At 42.7% G+C, this 21,190-nt stretch overlaps 1 protein-coding gene across 1 annotated transcript in view; it reads right to left on the minus strand.

Moving 5' to 3' along the window:
- The window catches only part of KDM7A (lysine (K)-specific demethylase 7A), a gene marked incomplete at its 5' end in the record, with an annotated part of 79,497 nt that overhangs the window by 36,616 nt on the left and 21,691 nt on the right, over positions 1-21,190 (minus strand). The window contains 2 exons of the mRNA XM_006861249.1: positions 2,556-2,673; positions 8,793-8,878. Of these exons, the coding sequence (XP_006861311.1) occupies positions 2,556-2,673; positions 8,793-8,878 (204 nt within the window). The remainder of the gene's footprint in view (positions 1-2,555; positions 2,674-8,792; positions 8,879-21,190) is intronic.

Here is a 21,190-nt window from a genome sequence, read left to right on the forward strand (position 1 = left end):
GCTACTAGAGCTCTTCCATAGATAATAGATGCTTAAAAGCCCAGACCCACTGCTATCATGTCAATTCTAACCTAGAGCGTGCCTCCAGAGCACAGTACAACAGCTCCCTATGGTCTGCAACACTGTGCACGCGGTATGGGAGCAGGAGTGACTGCTGGGCTTGAACTGCCAATCTTGCAGTTAGCAGCCTAGTGCTTAACCCACTGTGCCACCAGGACTCCTTTCATAGAAAGCACTTTCTCCAATACACATTATTGAAAATAAAACTCTCCTCTGAAATACGAAACTCCATAAGAATAGCTGTTGGACATTTCCAAGCTGAACAGGACTTTGTCTGGAGCTGGCCTGGCCCATGAGGCTGCCAAGTATCCCCGGCTGGCCACCCTGTTCAGAAGAAGACTTAAAACTGAACAAAGTGGAGATGGGGACAACAACCCACTCATTTTCTTTATTACACTTTGGAGTTAAAGACACCAGGTATGTATAATGGTGTTCCTCTGCTGTTATTTCAATGACGCTAAGGTCTATGGAGTTAAAATAAAACCAGCAGACCTTTAATTGGTAGTAATTAGAGTTTGGACATTTGTGCCCATCTCAGTAAGCTACTCTCATACATGTTCACTATGCAGGAAAGCCATGGGTATTGCTTAGCCAGGGGTGTTTCGGTGATCTGAGACACGAGCTTACTTGACAGTGAAGTCTAACGAAAGTTCCAGTGTCTCCTTGCCGGACACGCACGTCACACACAGCCCTTTCAGGAAGCTCACTGCTTCTCTGAGCCCGCTGCCCACCACAGGCCCAGGCTGGAAACTTGGGCACTGGGCTCTAATCACGCATTTGCCAAAAAAAAAAAAAAAAGGGCAAAGAAAGCCAAACGTGTGAAACTGTTACACAGAGGCTATTTGAGAATAGGGCCCTGTACAGCAGAAACAGCAGGGGAACACTGTGCTCAATTGGCTGCTTTCACTCAGGAGAACGTAGGGAGTCAGGAGTAGAAGCTTATCCTTCATGGTTTTCTGTGTAAGGAGCAGTAGATAAGAATCGTACAGAATGTGGAGAAGTAGCAGGTTCCATAATAGACTGTGTGATACTGTGATTCGAACTGAAATTGTGCCTCTCCCTATCACTAGTCTGGGTGTGATCTTGCATAAAAGCACTTCAAATACACGTTGGGCAGTGAGCAGGAAATGATCTAAATTAATGCCATTAAATGCTTCCGAATGCTTTAGAGGCTCTCCGAGCCATGGACAAACTCAACACATTTCACTAGCCTTGGTCAAAACACCCAACTGCCCTCAGTCACCCTGCAGGTCTGGAACTGAGCTCACACCTAGAGCTCAACGGGGGAAATTATACCAGGGAGGTACTCACTCTGTAGTAGAGTCAACCATGGGATCAGAAGAGCAGTCATACCAAGGACCAAGTTCAGAAGGGGCAGGAAGGAAGAACTGGAGACAAGAAAGACCAGGAGGAGGTGGGAACAGTGACATCACACTGAGGGGACGGCAGTCAGTGAGGTGAGACACAAGGTGTGTGAACTGCTGAATGGACCACTGACCATGTGTAAACCTTCATCCAATTCACAATAAACACACACCAAAATCCCACCCAGCCCAATGTCACCAAACTGGGCCACAGCTGTGGGCACCTCCCTTCCAATAGGTCTGGTGGATACACAGATAAGGATACAACAGAAGAAGAAGAGAGAGTTGGCAAATAGAATAGAGGTGCGCGAAGACACAGCTGCATCTTAATAAGAGTCAAGTTCTGGGAAGAGTGCCTCAGAGTCATGGACTGTGACTCAGAATAAGAATCAACTGCCCATGGTCACCCAGTATGGGCACACCTCAGAGGCATTGTGGGTTCGGTTCCAGACCATAAAGGGAGAGGCGATATAGACAAAGAATAAATTAAATAAAATACAAACTTTAAATAAATAAACAAAGTTGATTTGGTCGTAGAGTAAGTCCCGGGTGTGTCTAACGGCTATGGAGACGCAGGCTGCAGTCTTCTAATTGTGGAAAAGTCTCAAATACTGTGAGCATCACCAAAATGTGACGACAGAGAGACATCAAGTGGGCACACCCTGTTGGAAAAATGGTGCCAGCAGACTTGCTCGAGGCAGGGCTGCAACCAATGTTCCATTTGTAAAGAACACCGTCTCTGCAAAACACAGTCAAACAAGGTCTGCCTGTATACCCTAAACATACAGACAGGAACGCCACGAGACCATGCTGACGTAACCCGGAAACGCAAAGCAGATCCACTGCCATCAGGCTGTCTCTGCCTCATAGTGACTGGACGGAGAGCTCGATACTGCAGATCTTTACGGGAGCAGACAGCCTCTTCTTTTACCTAAGAGGCAGCTAGTGGGTTTGAACCTATAACCTTGCGATTAGCAGCAGCCTGATGCTTACCCCATAGTGCTACCATGACTTGCAATGTACTGATTTTTCCTATCCAATTCTAACCTATCTCACTGAAAAAACAAAAGCGGTGGAAAGCTGGCTGAGGCACGCTTCCCCGGCCCGCAGTCCATGTGTTCCACAGCATACCTAGGGAAGACCCGAGCCCGCAGCTCCCTCACAAAGGCCCGGGTCCCCGCCTGTACTGGTTTGGAGCCATCGTCGACCTCCGTGCAGTCATGTCGATGCCAGTTCCTCCTCTCCTTCACTAGAGAGAAGACGGAAGAGAGGAGAGGTGAGTCATGGCGGTCTACATAGTCACAAGTTATCATTGTTGATACGGCAAAAAACAAACCAGGTTTTCATGCATTTCTCATGCACATCTGGGCCCAAACTGTCAAATCTATATATCGTAACACTGCAATTACAGGTACAGGCAGTCCCCTGGTTCCAAACAGCCACTGACTTCAAACACTTGTACTGGCCCTTTAAGGTGATGCAAATTAGTCCACGGTTTGAAATGACTGAACCCTTACTCCCAATAAGTTCTTCATCACCTTCACTAATGCCTGTGTAGAGTTTCAATCATGTAAAACGCTTCCAGTCTTCTCTGCATTAAAGTCAGGCTACATAAGAACCATCAGCACCTGTTCCAACTGACCTACAACTGCAACTTACTTAGACTTAGAGACACACATAGGGATAGGATCTGGTTTGTAACCCAGGCTCTACTAGTAATCAACACTGGGAAATGTACATATAAACAAGATGCCAGACGGCGAGAGGGTGGGACAGGCTATGGCTCCATCAGCAAGTAGCGACAACTGCTAATGGCAGAATCTAGACAGTGGGCTTACAGGTTTCCTGTGTGTTTGAGGGTTTCCAGAACAAAAGCATTAAGGGGGAGCAGTCTAGGTGACTTCTAATTCTTCAATTTATAAATTACATAATAATAAACTAACACTGGATCCTCAGGAAATAATCCATAGAGGTGGGCAACGGGCTTATTCATACGTAAGAATCTAAGACAAGATTCCCATGGCATTCAGTATGAAAGAGAGTAAAGGCCACTTTTTAAAAAATTGACTAGAAAAACTGAGAATCGCTGAGCCATCTTGCTAGAGCTTTTGGACCTGATCTTAACGTAACAGTGATAAAAGGAGGACAGGCCATTTAACACGAACTGATGAATATGGAGAGCCCACTCTTTTGTATGAGGAAACATCCAAAACTCATGTGTATGTAACAGGAGGCTTTTCCCATACACATGGAGATACATAACCCCTACCATTTTCAACTGGGATCATGACCACGTGTATCTTGCTTTTCTTTCTTACCCTATCAAGAGCATTCCTCTCCATTACATATTCAGAAGCAATTTAAAGGCACCCATTGAAGTCCTGGTGTGATGCTGTAGGACTGCTAACCACAGGATCAGTGGTTCAAACCCACCAGTTGCTCCTTGGAAACCTATACAACTGGCCCAACGGCACTTAACAACAGAATTTAAGAGGTATGTGCACCAGACTGTAGTCATTTCTTGATTTTTAAGCACTTAGATTCCTTCTGAATCTTTCTTCAAACAATGTTGAGATTAATATTCATATACAGCAATCTGCTTCCTTGATTCATTCCTCGGGAGAAGTCCCTAGAAAGGCTGAAACACAGCCTACCAACCATTCTGAGCTTCTGGTTACGAACAACCAAGTGTTCTTCTGCCTCCCAAACAGTGCTGCTGGCCCATTCTCACCAGTATTGTATCAGCAGCCCAGTTCAGGACCCTCGTCAACAGTGCGTGCCAGCACTAACAATAAAAGTCTCCTCCTGGGCAGGAACCAATGGAATCACGCTGTTTTCATCTGAGTGTGTACACAACAGCTGAGCCAGCTGTGAGCACTGGCTTTGGGTTCAAACTCCAGCTCTGTCAAGGTAATCCATGACTGAACTGGATCGTTTCCTGAATTCTCACACTGTGCTGTGAGGTCAAATGCTGACTTAGTGAAGTGCATGCCATGTGCCAAGCTGTGAAGGACTGTGATTTCCTCTTCAATGTGCTGACTTGCAGGAAGTTAACAGAAATCGACAATAATTCTGTTAGGTCAGCCTGTCTCAAACTTGCAGTCAGCCCAGCTGTGGTCACAGGGAAAACCCACTGTCACTGAGTCCCTTCCAATTCATAGTGACTCTAGAGGGTAAGTAGCATTGCTCCCTAGGGTTTCCAAGGTTGTAAATCTTTACAGCAAAGACTGCCTCATATTTCTCCTGAGTCACAGGGAAAGGAGAGAAAACGTTGTGTCTGGATTACATGTGCCTGTGGAGAAACAAAACTGTGTTGAAGTGTTGCCTTGTTTTCTGATCCCTTGCCTCAATGTGACTTTCTACTCCTGTAAAGATTTATTGTTGCTGTCAGGTGCCACCCTTCAGTTCCAGCCCATAGTGACCCTGTGTAAAACAGAAGGCAGCACACTGCCTGGACCTACAGCAACCTCACAATCTTGCTACATTTGAACCTAATTGCTGCTGCTGCCATGCCAATCCATCTCTTTGGGGGTCTCCCTCTTTGTTTCTGACCCTCCACTTTAGCAAGCATGATGTCCTTCTCCAGGGACTGGTCCCTCCTGATAATATGAGAGACGAAGTCTGGCCAACTTGGCTTCTACGGAGTATTCTGGTTGTACTTCTTCCAACACAGATTTATTTGTTCTTCTGACAGTCCATGGTACTTTTAATATTCTCCTCCAACACCTTAACTCAATTTTCACATGCATATGAGGCTATTAAAAATACCATGGTTTGGGTCAGGCACACCTTAGTTCTCACTCTGACATCTTTACTCTTCAACACTTTAAAGAGGTCCTGTGCAGCAGATTTGCCTAATGCAATATGTTGTTTGATTTCCTGAATGCTGCTTCCATGAGTGTTGATGCTAAGACTTCGACAACTACAATCCTTTCTCCATTTATCATGATGTTACTTATTGGTATAGTGGTGAAGATATTTGTTTTCTGTACATTTGATCTTCTTCAGTAAACATTTTAAGTCCTCTTCACTTTCAGCAAGCAAGGTTGTATCATCTGCGTATCACAGGTTGTTAATGAGTCTTCCTCCAATCCTGATGCCACATTCTTCTTCATAAATCCAGCTCCTTTGATTATTTGCTCAGCATACAGATTGAGTAAGTATGGTGAAAGAATACAACCCTGGCACACACCTTTCCTGATTCTTAGACCATTAGTTCTTCATGAGCACAATTAAGTGTTCTGGAATACCTGTTATCCACAAAGTTGTCCATAACTTGTCATGATTCACACAGTCAAAAGCCTTTGCATCGTCAATATAGCACAGGTAAACATCTTTCTGGTATTCTCTGCTTTTGGCCAAGATCCATCTGAAGTCAGCAATGATATCCCTAGTTCCACCTCCTCATCTGAATCTGGCTTGAACCTCTGGCAGTTACCTGTCAATGTACTATTGCAGCCATTTTTGTATTATCTTTTGTAAATTTTTACTTGCTTGTGGTATTAATTATATAGTCTGATGATTTCTGCATTCTGTTGAGTCAACTCTCATTTGAATGGGCACAAATATGGATCTCTTCCAATCAGTTAGCCACATAGCTCTCTTTCAAATTTCTTGGCACAGGTGAGTGTACGCCTTCGGTGCTGCGATAGTTTGTGGACAGATTTCCATTTTTATTCAATCATTCCCGGAGCCTTGTTCTTTGTCAATGCCTTTAATGCACCTTGGACTTCTTCCTTCCTTCAGTATCATTGGCTCTTGATCATATGCTACCTCTTGAAATGGTTGAACAATGGCCTACTCTTTCTGGTGCAGTGACTCTTAGTTTTCTTTCTGTCTTCTTTTGCTCCTTTCTACATTATTTCATAGTTTGCCCATAGAATCCTTCAGCAGCGCATGTCAAGGCTTGACGTTTTCGTTCAGTTCTGTCCACTAGAACGCTGGACGGGCTCTTCCTTGTTGGCGTTCTAACTCAGGTCTTTGCACATTTTGTTAAAAGATTTCACTTTGTCTTCTCGAGCTGCCTTTTTTGAAATTTTCTGTTCAACTCTTTTACCTCCTTAGTTCTTCCATTTGTGTTAACATCTCCACACTAGAGAGCAAGTCTCAGTCTCTTTTGACATTCATTTTGGTCTTTTCTTCCCTCCCTTAACGACCTTTGGCTGTCTTCCTATCCGATGTTCTTGATGTCATCCAACAACTCTTGTTTTTCCATCATTAGTGTCTAATGCATCAAATCTGTTCTTGAAATAATCTCTAAATTCAGGTGGAAGATGTTCAAGGTCATATTTTGGCTCCTGTGGACCTGTTTCAATCTTCTTCAGCTTCAGCCTGAACTTGCACAGAAGCAACTGATGGTCTGTTCCACAGTCTGCCCCCAGCCTGGTCTAGCTGATGACAATGGATCTTTTCCACAGATGTATTCGATTTGATTTCGTACAGATTTACAGACGCAGAAACCAATACAGGGTCACTATCAACTGAAACCAACTCCATTGCACATAGCCACCACCATTAGAGTTCTGAATTCCCGTTACGGAGGGTGAAGTCTAAATTGCCTGTAAGTAGTAATATTACACTGGTTAAATGGTTTATAATACAGATTCCTGGAGATCAGGAAACCCTGGAGAACAAGAAAGGGAGACTTAGTAGCAGAGGGAAGGAATCTAAAAAGGATTAGGGAATGGGGGTGGGGGGGGGAGGGCTGTCCTGGATTATAGAGGGAGGGTGGGATGGCCCAGGTTAGCCTACAATCCAGATAAAACTGACTGTTGCATCTGGGTCCTCAGAGTGGGACTTCCGCTCCGAGGGAGTCAATGCCTGATGCTGAGTTATTCGAGGCTGGGAAGCGTCAGAGCAGGCAGGGTTCTCTCTAGAGCAGCGTTTTTGCAAAGTGCAGACCATGGTCTAGGATGGACTGCAGTATCAATTGGGTGAGAACACCAAGCTTGTTAAAAAAAAAAAATGAAATCCAAATAAAAAAAAGAAAATAGACTGCATCACATGTAGTAGACTCTTACACATTATCCTGCCTCCTGATAATCAACTTTACACAAGAAGCTTGGGAAAAAATCTACTATCTGTGAATTCCATTCCTCCATGAATTTTTTTAAGTCCTCTCAAATTTCAAAGAAATGTCCAATTATTTCTCTTGGGGATTATACAGTTAAATTCTCAACTGAAACTGTTACAGATTTTAGTTCTGGTTCCTTTGAGATGACAATCTGAGAATATTTCCTTCCTGTAAGAATTATGCTTGATCAACAACTATCTCAAATTATATAACATATACTTCAGTACTACCTGGTATAAGGTTCTTTAAAAACATTGACAATAAGATAGTGAATTTATACATGCAACAGTTCTGTGGAACTAACCAAGTGGATCATCTATATCTTTTAAGGAACTATTTTACTGAATTCCTATAGCTTTGATTTTTAATCGCTTACAAGTAAAAAAAAAAAAAAGTAATGTTAAACATTCTGACAAATGCTCCTTCCAGCTCTAACATGACTAAGTGGAAAAATGGAATGAAAAGGTAATGAAATTTTTCCACAAACATTTTGAAGTCCCCTGGTACATACCTGTTTGGAGACTTTGCTCTGGTTATTGAGAACAATGTTATTTGTAATCTTTCAACTTATTAAAAATTTTAAACAAAAAAAAGAAATTCTAAATATCTTCAGTAATATCCTGCACTTCATGGCAGATGTACACGTCAACTAATTAGAGTGCCACAAAATATGATCACATACTCATTAGGTTCTAATAGCCTCTATAGTTCTTGCTGGGTGTAAATACATGTAGCGCTGTGGGATAAAACACTGGACGGCAAGGTCGGTTTGAACCATAAGGTCAACAGTTCAAACTTACCAGCCACCCCCTGCAAACTCTACATAGGTTACGTGTCGGAACCAACTCAACAGCACTTAACAACAACCAATATAACTAATCAGAGTGCTGTCACACTATTAGCACAGATTCATTAAATTCTAATATCCTCTCTATAGTTCTTGGTGGGTGTCGATATGACCAATTACTCCGACCCATAGTGATCCTGCATAGGGTTTCCAAGGAGCAGCTGGTGAGCTTGAACTACTGACCTTGCACAGTTCAAACAACTTTACAGTCTGACTCATTAGCCCACAGCGCCACACCAGGACTCCTACTAATTAGAGTCCTGTTAGAATGTTACCATGTTCGGTTCTAATAGTCTTCCTCTAGTTCTTGGTGGGTGTTGTACATGTAACTCATTAGAGTGCCGTAGAACATGATCACGTTAAGTTCTAGTATGCTCTCTCTAGTTCCTGCTGGGTGCACTATTACTAGTCACAGTGGCATTAGAATACTTGTGCTTCTAGTACTTACTCAAGGAGGAGCCGTGGAGAACTGCACAGTCAGGGCAGTGATACAGGTCAATGTCAAAAGCATGATGCTCTTCTACTCCAACACAGCTAAGATCAAGGAGAAAGAGTACAATGTTAGCATGTAAATAAGTTGAAAATCTCAAATACAATTGATTTATTGGAATTAAGCTGAGGTGTATACAACAACCTCACCAAGTTGTGTAAATATGATTGGCTTGGTTGCTTATGTGCCAGTGAGTCGACTCTGATTCATAGCGACCCTCTATAGGAATGCCACGGTGGTAAATCTTTATGGGAGTTGAAAGTCTACTCTTCCTTCCTTGGACCAGTAGGTAGATTCGAACTTTGACCTTGTGGTTAGCAGGCCAGCTCCGAATCCACTACACTACCAGAGCTCAGAAACGTATGCAAAGACAAAATGTATTCTCTTCCCTGCACACCTACTAAACAACGATCGGGGAGAAGTGACGCAAGTCCTTGGGAAGCCACTCATGGTCAGCAACAAGAGAGACACCAGAAGTCATGCAGATATACAAGCCACAAGACCCTCAACCATTGTGCAAATGCCGCCAGCGTGGTAAGAGCAAGTCTTAAGGGTTTGTCCCAGTTTCTAAGGGGGAAGGAGAGGAGAGAGGGTGGACATCACTAAGTTAACAGGTGCACAATGCAGTAAAATTATTCAGATTGGAGCAAGGAAGGGTAAGGTGATGGAAAATATACATTGGAAGGTCAGATCCAGAAATCATAAAATGTGAAGCTGGTGCATGCATCGACTCAGGGTCTGTCTCAGGAGGAAAAGAGAGAAATAGAGGCAATATAATGAGGAGATGACGGGTAAGAAATCCAGAAGTAATGAAAGACACAGATCCAGATTCAAGAAACTCAACAAATTCCAAGAAGGATAAATAAAAAGAAATTGACACCTAATAACATTACAGTGACACTGCAGAAAATAAGATAGAAAATCCTGGGACTGGAAGACAAACGAACAAGGACCCCTTGCAAAGATGACTTTTCAAAACACAACGTGAGCTGGGACACATAGGTCACCATCTTCCATGCACATCAAGAAAACATCTGCTGATTTAGAGTTTCAAAAGGACCAAAAGTACATAAATTAAAAAGACATATTTAGAGACAATGGAGCTCTAGCCCTGGTGGATGCAGTGGTTAAGCACTCAGCTATCAACCAAAAGGATGGCAGTTCAAACCCACTCGGGACAAAGTTGTAGCAGTCTGCCTCCTATTGGACAGTTCTTCTGTCCTACAGGGTCGGTAGGAGTCACTGCGGAGCGCACCTCCAGCTAGGCCACAGCAAAAGAAACATCAAAGAATGTCCTTCAAAAGAAGGACAATGTTCAAAGAAAAATGAAACACTAAGGAAGCTCTGAATGAGGGTCAGCGTGCACGCACAGACTCTACGACACAATACACACAGAGAGTTAAAATATAGGAGTACCCACGGCAGGACTGAGCCCAGGAGAGGAGACAGGAAATGCACGATTCACATTAGACTCTGGTGAATCCACGGTGTGTACTCCCATTTCCTGGGAGATCACTCACTCAAAGAGCAGAAGCAGAGAGTACAACTACCAAATCAACAGGAAAAAACAAATGTTTGAATAAAAAAAAAAACAACAACAAAAAAAACCCATACACACAGAAAAACAGAAGCAATGACAAGAGACATAAAGTCAAAACTGTGTTATATACAAATGGTAGGTGCTCCAGTTAAAGGAGCCAGATTATCCAACTAGATTCAAACATTACAATTCCATACCATGCTGTTTACAAGAGACACGTTACACATGCATGAGAAGGACACAGGAAGACAAAGTAATAAGATGGGAAGATAATAAGAAGCATGTGAACCATAGTTAAAAGAAAACAAAGCTGCATTAATATTTGTTGTGTCAGTTCTAACTCATAGTGACACTGTATAGGGTTTCCAAGGAGTGGCTGGTGTGTTTGAACCGCCAACCCTGTGTTTAGCTGTCCAGTGTGGATCCTATAGCACCACAGCAACAATGAAGTTTTTAAGTAAACAATTTAATGAGATGAATATGTTCCCTTCATAATGATAAAAATTGCAGCTCACCAAAATATACAACCCTCTGCCACTGAGTTGGTTCGAACTCACAGCAACCGTACATGACAGAGTCTATCTGCTCCACAGACAGGGCTTCTGAGACTCAGAAGCAGACTGCCTAGTCCTTGTTCCTGGGAGCAGCTGGTGGGTTTGAACCACTAACCTTTTGGCTAGCAGCTTGATGCTTACCTCACTGCACCATCAGGGCTCCTCAGGAGGACATAATGGGTAATTGTAACGAGAGGTTTTGACATCAACTGACAGAACAAGCAGGCAGCATGTCTGAAATGTGAGGGGGATTAAAAAGTTCATGGAACAACAGCATGGAAAAACGATGCACTTTTCTCACGAACTCTTTAAAGCCTCCTTTTATACAAGATTGGAGCGACAGGATTGAGAAATGTGGCCTACCAGTTTTGGAACTCTAAACCCAACATGTGTAGAACACACATTCAGTTCCAGGATATGGAGACCGCTGATATCAAGAGAGCAGGTCACGGGCCGAACCGCATTCCTGACCACAGGCCCAGTGAGCTGGAAATCAATACAAAAAGCTAGCTATTTGTGGGAATTAAGAAAGAAAGTTCTAAATAATGCATGAGTCAAAGACCCAATGATAATAAAAACCTGAAAACAATTTTGAGCTGAACAATCAAATACTTGGTAACAAAACTTGTGGAATAAACAATTTGTAAGTAGAACTGCATAGCTTTAAATGTATGTATTAGAAGAATTTTTAAAAAGACTGGAAATGACTGAGGATAGCATCCAGCAAAATAAATGTTAAGCACATAGTTAGAGAAAAAATAAAGGTAAGGACAGAAGAGCCATGACACGAAACACAGACAACGGAGCATCAAAGTTAAAACCAATTCTTCAAAAAGGCTGACAAAACTGAAAAAGTTCTACCAAGATCAAGAGAGAAGGCATGAAGTACTACATTAGGAATTTTCAAAGGGGCTAAGCAGAGATCAAACAGACATCAAATATGTAAGAGGATACGGTCAATAATTTTATACTAAGAAATTATAAAATAAAGAAAAAAAATGGGCAAATTGGATCATGAAGAAACAGAGTACCTCAGTAGTCCTATAACCACCAACTCAGACCTTTCCACAAAACAAAACAAAACAAAAACACCTCCAGACACAGATGACCTGACAAGGAAGTTATATAAAATATTTTTTAAAACTACACAATATCAATCTTCCATAAAATTTCTGAAGTAAAATTTGGTACAGCCACTTTGGAAAAGATTGTTCAATCAGAACCAAAGTACCACATATTCCATGACCAAGCAATTCCTTTTTTAAGTACGGGTTATCTTGGAGAGATTGGTGAACACATGTGACGAATCCCTACCCATGAAGTTTACAGCTAGAATTTGGTTTTCTTTCTTGGTTCCCGAGAAGTAACTCCTATTTTCCCACCGAGGCTCCAAACCGGAGGGTTTGTAGTAAGGAGGTGACTTTTGGGTGGAGGTTGGCCAGGCCAGAAAGACTCATCACATAAAACCATCCCAACCTCACAAACTGGATTTCCACATGCAGAAAAATGAAACAGGATCCATGCCTCACACCATACACAAAAATACATTCTAAATGGATTATGGAAACAAATGTGCAAAGTAAAACCATAACATCCTTAGAAGAACATGTAGGGACAACACTTTTATTAAGCCTAGGTTTTTAACAGCAAATTATCTAATATAACGATAGGAGCACAAACAACAAGAGACAATTTTTTTTAAATGGGTTATCATAAACATGTAAAACTTTAGTTCACCAAAAGACTTGACCAAAAAAGTGAAAAGGACAAGCTACTAACCGCAAGACTACCTTTGGAAACCACATATCCTTTAAGAATCTAAGCAAACGTCAACAACTTAACGACCAAAGACAACCCAACCATCAAATGGGCAAAAGACATGAATAGACATTTTTACAAAAAAGATACAAAAATGATCCCCAACACATGAGGAGATGCCATCAGAGAGCTACAAACCTAAATCACAGTAAAAACAAACAGAAAATGACACCTACTAGTGAGGACGTGGGGATGTCAGAACTCCTATCCAATGCTGGTGGGAATGCAAAATGGTACAGCTGGTGTGGAAGACACATCACATAAAACCAGTGTAGTGGTTCCTCAAAAAATTAAAATTAGAACGACCATCTGACCCAGCAGTCCCACTCCTAGGTATATGCCCAAAAGACCTATGGCCTCTATTCTTTTAATGTGTTTCTTCCCTATTTTGTAACTTGTATTAGAAATTTATACATGTATACGATCATAAAGGAGCTCTGGTAGCGTAGTAGTTACGAATCGGGCTGCAAACCACAAGGTCAACAGTTCGAAACTACCAGCTGTTCCGTGGGAGAAAGATGAGGCTTTCTACTCCCATAAAGATTTACACCCTCAGAAACCCTGTACAGGGTCACTATGGGTCGGAACCGCCTCGAAGGCACTTAACAACAACAATTTGTCTACTTGGAACAAAAGACACAAAGTAGACTATAGTCTAAAGAACTAAGTGCCTACCGGAACCACAGCCTCGTCGCCCTGTGAAGACTCTAATCTATAGAACTAAGTGCCTACAGGAACCACAGCCTCCTCGCCCTGTGAAGAGACCAGAAGAACTAGATGGTGCCCAACTGGCACTACCAATCATTTCTGACTAGGGCCACAACAGAAAGTCCCAGAGAGAATGGGAGAAAATGGAGGAAAAAAACCTCTAATTCTTATTTTTTAAAAAAGAACGTCTAATTTACTGGCGCAGAGACGTGGGGCGCCCTGAGAGGACTGCCCTGGATGCGCTGAACTGACATGACTTCTGTAGCCACCTTTCAGCTACATAAACAGTGTCACTTGTCAGTACTGTATCCCTAAAACTTAAAATCATCTATATGAGACTAAATGGTCAACAGAGAGCCTAAATGAGGAGGGCAGGGTAAGTAAGGTGAGTGGGACACTGGATTGATGGACATGAAACCCCCAGAATGGAAACAGGGAGAAAGTTGACTCGTGTGAAAATGTGACCAGTGTACTAAATAATACCTGTGTTGTAGTTAGCTGTCATCGAGTCAGTTCTGACTCATACAAACCCTGTGTAGGGTTTCCGAGGCTGTAAATCTTTACAGAAGCAGAAAGCCTCATCTTTCTCCTGTGGAGGGGCTGACGGATTCAAACTGCTGACCTTACAGTCAGCAGTCCAATGCATAACACCCACTATGCCACTGTAGCTCCTGTGAATAACATGTCTTGAAATTGTTAAATGGGAACTGAATTTTCTGTGTAAACTGTCTCCAAAAGTTCAATACATCAAAAACTCTGAATAAACAATTCTCCAAAGATGATATACAAACGGCCAACAAGCACAGGAAAAGATGTTCAAAGTCATTAGCTGGTTTTTGTTGTTGTTGTTAAGTGCTGCTGGGTCAGTTCCGACTCACAGCGACCCTGTATTAGGTTTTCAAGGAGTGGCTGGTGGGTTTGAACCATCAACCTTGTGGCTCATACTGACCTTGTAGTCTAACACATTATCCTGCAGCGCCATACCAGGGGTCCCATTAGTATTAGACAAATGCAAATTAAAATCACAATGAGACCCATCCACACCTACCAAACCCACTCTCATCAAGTCAATTCCAACCCAGAGTGACCCTACAGGACAGGGTGGCCCCGGTCCCTGGGGTTGCCAAGGTTGTCAGTCTTTATGGGAGCACACTCTTCATCTTTCTCCCAAGGTGAATTCAAACTGCTGACCTTACAGTTAGCAGCCTAACACATAACCCACTATACACATCACACCTAGTAGGAGGGTAAGATAAAAAAGACAAGTAACAGGAGTTAGCAAAGCTATGGAGGAAGGGCAAGCCCACAGTGCCGGTGGACAAGTACAAGGGTGTAGCTGCTTTGGGCCATAAAAGGAATGAAGTCCTGACCCCTGCTACAACCTGGATTACAATGAACTTCTTCTCCGAAGTGAAGGGAGCTACGTATTGTATTATCCCACTCAGACGAATCTCTAGAATAGGCAAATCCAGGGAGACAGGAGGTCAATTAGTGGTTGCCAGGGGGTGAGGAGAGCAGAGAAGGGGCATGGCACCTAGTGAGTGTGAGGGTTCTTTTGGGGGTGATGAAAAATGTTCTAAAATTAGATAGTGGTATCCTGGATCAACTAAAACCCACTGAATTGCACACATGAAAAGGGTGAGCTTTCTAAAATGTGAATGGCATCTCACTCAATTAATTTATTAAAATAAAAAGACAGTCTTCCAATTTCTCAAGCCCCAGGGTTTAACTGACAGACAGCAATTTACCAAGGAAAATGGCACTGTTTTATAAAGGAGATACAACAATAGCTGGCTAGAGGTCTTTTCCAAAGTCATAAAACCTAATTTTACAACTCTGTTTTAATAGACAGAATTGTAGGGTTTTACTAGCTCCGCTCCCATGTACTGAGCGAGCATTTTCATGTAAGGACACACGACCTGAAGCCTTTTGGGGCTCAGAACGACCATGCAGACGCGGTTCAGGCTTTCATGGAGCTGCCAGTCTGGCAGAGGAGAAGTCCAGCAACAAAAGCCATTGGGAACTAGGAACGACCAAGGTTCTCCGAGCCAGGCTGCATGCCAACGCTGGGAGGCTGTGGGACTTGTTGAAAAAGCAGACAAAGCTCCAGTCTGAAGTTCCTGCTTCCTCACACACTTCATCTCTCTCTCTCCTGGAGAATGAAAGGTTAAGTTTGCTCAAGCAGATCACAGCTAAGACAGCTAGGCGGTGTGGAGAGCATCCTTCATGCACTTGCTGGGCATCTGAGTATCTTCTGTGGAGAAATGACAAAGTCTGCACAGTTGTGTCACTGTCCCCAGCAGTGTTCCATCACTTGAGAGCGGAGACGTTGTTGTTTTAGGTGCCATCTAGTTGGTACCGACTAACAGCTATCCTATGTACAACAGAACAAAACACTGCCCAGTCTTGTGACAATCCATCTCACTGGGATCTTCCTCTTTTTCTTCAATCCTCCATTCTACCAAACATGACATCTTTATCCAAGGACTGGTCCCTCCTGACAATATGTCCGAAGTATGAGAGACAAAGTCTAGCCATCCTGGCTTCCAGGGAACATTCTGGTTGTACTTCTTCCAACACAGAGCAGAGGTGTGGAAGGCAAGTAAAAGAAGGGAGTTAGGGATACCTGCAAAGGGGTCAATACAGTGATGGACCCTGAAATCTACACTAGACAAAGGGACACAGACTGGGACAGACTGGGAGGCAGCACAGAGTAAGGGTTTCATGTGCCCCTAGCACTGCCCCGGCGGGAGGTATTGAGAAGAGGAGCTGTGAGGAGACGAGGCTGTGCTCCAGGATGAACGTCTAGGATTTGAAATGCTCTGTCCAGAACTTGGTCTCTGGAGAACACATGAGAAGATGAGTAAGAGGAACTCCTCAGGGATGCAGTTCACAGCCACTCTTCATTGACGGAAAGGCACTGGGCTGACATTACATTCCCAACACAACGGAAACTCCAAGCCACGAAGTCAACTGGACACTTGTTCTGGAAACTCACTTTCTTTCCTACACATCTATGTGATCTAGCTTGGCCACATCGCTCACTCTTAAAAGTGATGGCACCAATAAGAATTAAGTGAAGGAAATAAAAAAGTGACATATTTCCTGAAAAACCCAAACAAGTGCCTTCAAGCTGATTCCTACCCATAGCGAACCTGTAAACTGGGTTTCCAAGGAGCGGCTGGTGAGCTTGAACCACCGACCTTGCAAATCATATGACTTTGCAGTCTGGCGCATTAACCCACAGCGCCACACCAGGACTCCGTCTAGATCTTAAGCTCACTTATAAATATCTAAGACACACAAATAAGACTTAACTCCCACAAAGCTTTCTGGTGCGGTCCTAAAGGATCAGCACTGAACTGTGAACCACAGGGGCAGCAGTTCAAACCCACTAGCTACTCCTCAGAAACCCTATACCGGGTTGCTATGAGTTGGAACTGATTTGACAGCGCTTAGCAACAACAACTCACAAGACTTAAGGAAGAACAAGGACATTCCAACTCATTTCAAAAGGGCAATTTGGGCAAAGACCTACGGGTTCCTGTCAGTCTACTGCTCGTCTCCCACAGAGGCTCCCGAACTAGACTGTTAGGTTTTGACTACTTCTCATCAGCTGGCCAAAACACTCGGAGCTACAGTTTATCAAAAGACATCCAAAACAACAGTACATTGGGTAAATGAGTGAATCTTTTAAATGGATCATACTAAATGCAATTTTAAACATCAAGCTAAACACCAAAGTGCAATGTTCCTGAACTTGGAAGGTTCTTTCAGATCTCTGAGGAGCACTAGGAGGAGTCCTGGGGTGGTGCTGTGGATTAATGCGCTGGACTGCATGATTGGTTTGAACCATAAGGTTCAGTTGCTCCTCAGAAACCCTATACAGGGTCACTATGGGTTGTAACCGACTCGAAGGCACTTCACAACAGCAACAGGAGGGGCTACTACGTGCATTTCAGTGCTTGTCTCCGAGAGAGCTTCAGGCTCCTCTTTATCTACCCCACCCTCACCCACAGCCCTTGTTGAGAATATTCCAGAGTCACTACGGTAAAAGCGGCACAAAATGCATAGCTCTGGAAGCAGATTTTACAAGAATCACTTTCAAATATGGTGCACAATCTCTTTCAATCTCACCTCCTCTCATACAAACTCTTCTTCGTATATACAAATCATCGAACTTTCCCCAACAGTAAAACGCTCAATGTTAACATGTGTGTCATGGGGAGCAGGAGGGGGGACAGTCCTCTAGGGGAAGCAGTGGGGGGTCGGGTATTTCCCCGGATAGGGGTGACATCTTGACCTCTGTTGACACCTTCCACTACCACTTAGGGAGTGGAACGCAACTTTAGCACTTTCATTGTCTTCATCTTCTGAAATTGTTGCTTAGCCGGCATTTTTTTTTTGACACTTGACGAGAACAGAATTGAATTAATGACTAACCAGAATTCTCTGGGGTCTGCCAAACATTCTCTCTTTTCCTCTCTAGATAATGCTGCCGTTGATCCTCTCTCCTCTCCCTGTTAGAAGGGTGGGTGGTCACATTCTTTAGGAGCTGTCAGTGGCTTCATTAGCTATTCCTCTTGCTTTGAATGCAGTCCCTGCTCTTCACATGCTATCTTTCATTTCTGGCTTCAAAGTTCAGCTCAAATTCCCTCTTCTTGGTGAAACTACTTGATCACCCCAAAAAGAGTCCTTCAACATTCTACGAAACACATTTCCATCGACTTAGGGCCAACATCTATGCAAACCCAAACCCATCACCATCAGCCCATTCCAAGCCTCCAACCACTCCTTGGAAACCCTACATAGGGTCGCTGTAAATCGGCACTGAAAAACAAGAAAATGTATCACTTTATTACCAGATATCAGCACAGATAAGGAGTCCTGGTCTGGTGGTGGAGGCTAACTGACAGGTTGGTGGTTCAAACCCACCTGCTGCTCTATGGGAGCAAGATGCGACAGTCTGCTTCCGTAAATATTTACAGCCTTGGAAACCTGATCGGGCAGTTCTACAGAGTCACTATGAGTCAGAATCAATTTGATGGCCGTGGGTTTGGGCTTGTTTAGGTCATCAGTAAAGATAAAAATGTATCATTTGGACTCATTAAATATTTTCAGTGAAAATCAAACTGGCAATTTTCCCCATGATTCAGGGGAAAACCAATTTCAATTATTTTCTTGCTATATAAACATACAAGACTATTTCTACAAAATTAAATGCCTTTCTTTACCACCTGAGTGGGGCATATTTCAACTTTTGTGAAGACCATGTTTATGGCACATAGACTCTAAATGCTGACCTGTATTTAACAAGGGGTTTGAATGATGGGACTAGACCTTTCTACTTTCATGAGCTGCTTCAGGCTTCCAGTTACCACAGGATTTCCTATGTCATTTCCAACCTGCTGGCTCCCACTGGCTGAGAGCATCAGGGGAGGAAGAGAACAGAATAAGGGATTGAACCAAGCATAAGAGGAAAATGGGGGAAGAGCCAAGCGGTGACTCAGGTAATCCTCGCCTTACGATAGGGTTCCATTCCGATAGCTCTGTGAGTTGAAGGTCTCTATTGTTTACTTTTCCCTTTTTAGTTTCTGTTATCACTGCCTTTTATTATCAGTATCTTTATAAATCAGATCTTTGTCTTTGGAGTTCGGAAACAAATCACATTAACATCTGGGGAACATTTGAGAATGATACATCAGCAAGATAGATGCTGCAACATTGTATGTAGTGCATGTTACTAACCATGAGATGGATACTCCCAAAAACAAAACATCAGAGGGTCATTAAGTGCAGTACATCAAAAGTCCCTAAGTTGGGAACTACTTCTATAAACCTCAAAAAGCTGAAACTCCTGTTGACAAGCTTCTGATACAATATGTTCCAAAATGAGTACACTCAGTATATACATTACATATTATATGCTGATACACAAAACCATTTGCTCTTGTCTAATACCTAGTACTCAGCACAGGTATTACTCACCAACATAATAAGCACAAACAATCCACTGTCTCACGAAAGTGGTAGTATCCTATCTATGAGAATGTTCTAAAGAAACAAAAGGTGTTTTATATTTCTCAAATAGCCAGAATATAAGAAATATAAATAGCTTTCTGAGAAAACAAAATATGCTTTCACCATCCCGAGGTCATCTCACTAGCCATTCAATCTCTCAAGCAAACACTTTCTTCTTCCCACCCATCTGCTTCCTGCCTACCCAGCTGTGTATGGGGTATGACTCAGGAGAGGAAGCAGAAATGTAAGACAAGCCTAACAGACCTGCTATTTCATGGGGCTGCATCATTAAAGCTCCTTGTTAAATACAGTATATAGTATACATACACAGTGTAGCATATACAACATGTTGTTATTAAGTGCTGCTGAGCTGATTCCAACTCACAGCGACCTTGTATAGGGTTTTCAAGGAACAAGTGGTGTGTTTCAATCACCAACCCTGCAGTGCCGACCAGCTTTGAGGTCGAATGCTTATCCGACAGTTATCCAGTAATAAATGCCATCCCCAAATGAACATTATGTGAGAATTTAACTAGAATTTTGTAAGTAGCCAAAGGGAATAATCACCTCACCATGAACAGCATCAATTTCATAAAGGTTTGCCTGAGGATGTTTGTAATAAAGGAAGGGGAATGTCATATTATCAGTAGTATATATAAAAGAACTATGTGTATTGGTATGTATACACAGAGATCTGCAATGAATGTGAACATTTATACACATGGGTCGGAAGTACGTGTATTAGCATGCATACATGGAGCTCTGTAATGAATGTGAATATTTATACATTTCTTACAATGAGTCAGAAGTTTACATATCAGTATGTACACACAGAGACCTATAATGATTGTGAATATTTATCTCTTACACATGGGTTGGAAGTATACGTATCAGTATGTACACACAGAGATCTGTGATGAATGTGAATATTGATACACATCTCTTACACATGGGTCGGAAGTATGTTTATCTGTATGCATACGTGGAGATCTGTAATGAATGTGAATATTGATACACATCTCTTACACATGGGTTGGAGGTATATGTATCAGTATGTACGCACAGAGATCTGTGATGAATGTGAATATTTATACACATCTCTTACACATGGGTTGGAGGTATATGTATCAGTGTGTACACACAGAGATCTGTGATGAATGTGAATATTGATACACATCTCTTACACATGGGTTGGAGGTATATGTATCAGTATGTACACACAGAGATCTGTGATGAATGTGAATATTTATCTCTTACACATGGGTCGGAAGTATGTTTATCCGTATGCATACGTGGAGATCTGTAATGAATGTGAACATTTATAGGCATCTCTTACACATGGATAAGAGAGTGAAGATATGTAGAAGAAATAACTCCTATTGTAGAGAAAGCTTCACAAGGTCATTTCCTAACCCCTCTGGCCCCTTCACTGTCCCACCCTCTTCCCCAACATCATGGAGAGGCAGGGGCAGTAAGAACCTCCACCCCAGAGCCGGAAAATGGACTCTCCTGTTTCTGGTTACTGCACACAGTGTCGCCCCAAAACACAGATAAACACAGCTTACCTTCTTCTTTCACAGAGTCCATATTGCACTAAAATCTATCTGTACCTCAAGGCAACACCCTGCACTTTTGCGATCCTGCACATAACACACACAAGGTGGTAAAACATTTGGGTCACCTGACATGCACATTTCCAGCTCTCTGACCATAAA

Source organism: Chrysochloris asiatica, unplaced genomic scaffold, assembly GCF_000296735.1.
Source record: "Chrysochloris asiatica unplaced genomic scaffold, ChrAsi1.0 scaffold00041, whole genome shotgun sequence".
NCBI classification, from domain to species: domain Eukaryota; kingdom Metazoa; phylum Chordata; class Mammalia; order Afrosoricida; family Chrysochloridae; genus Chrysochloris; species Chrysochloris asiatica.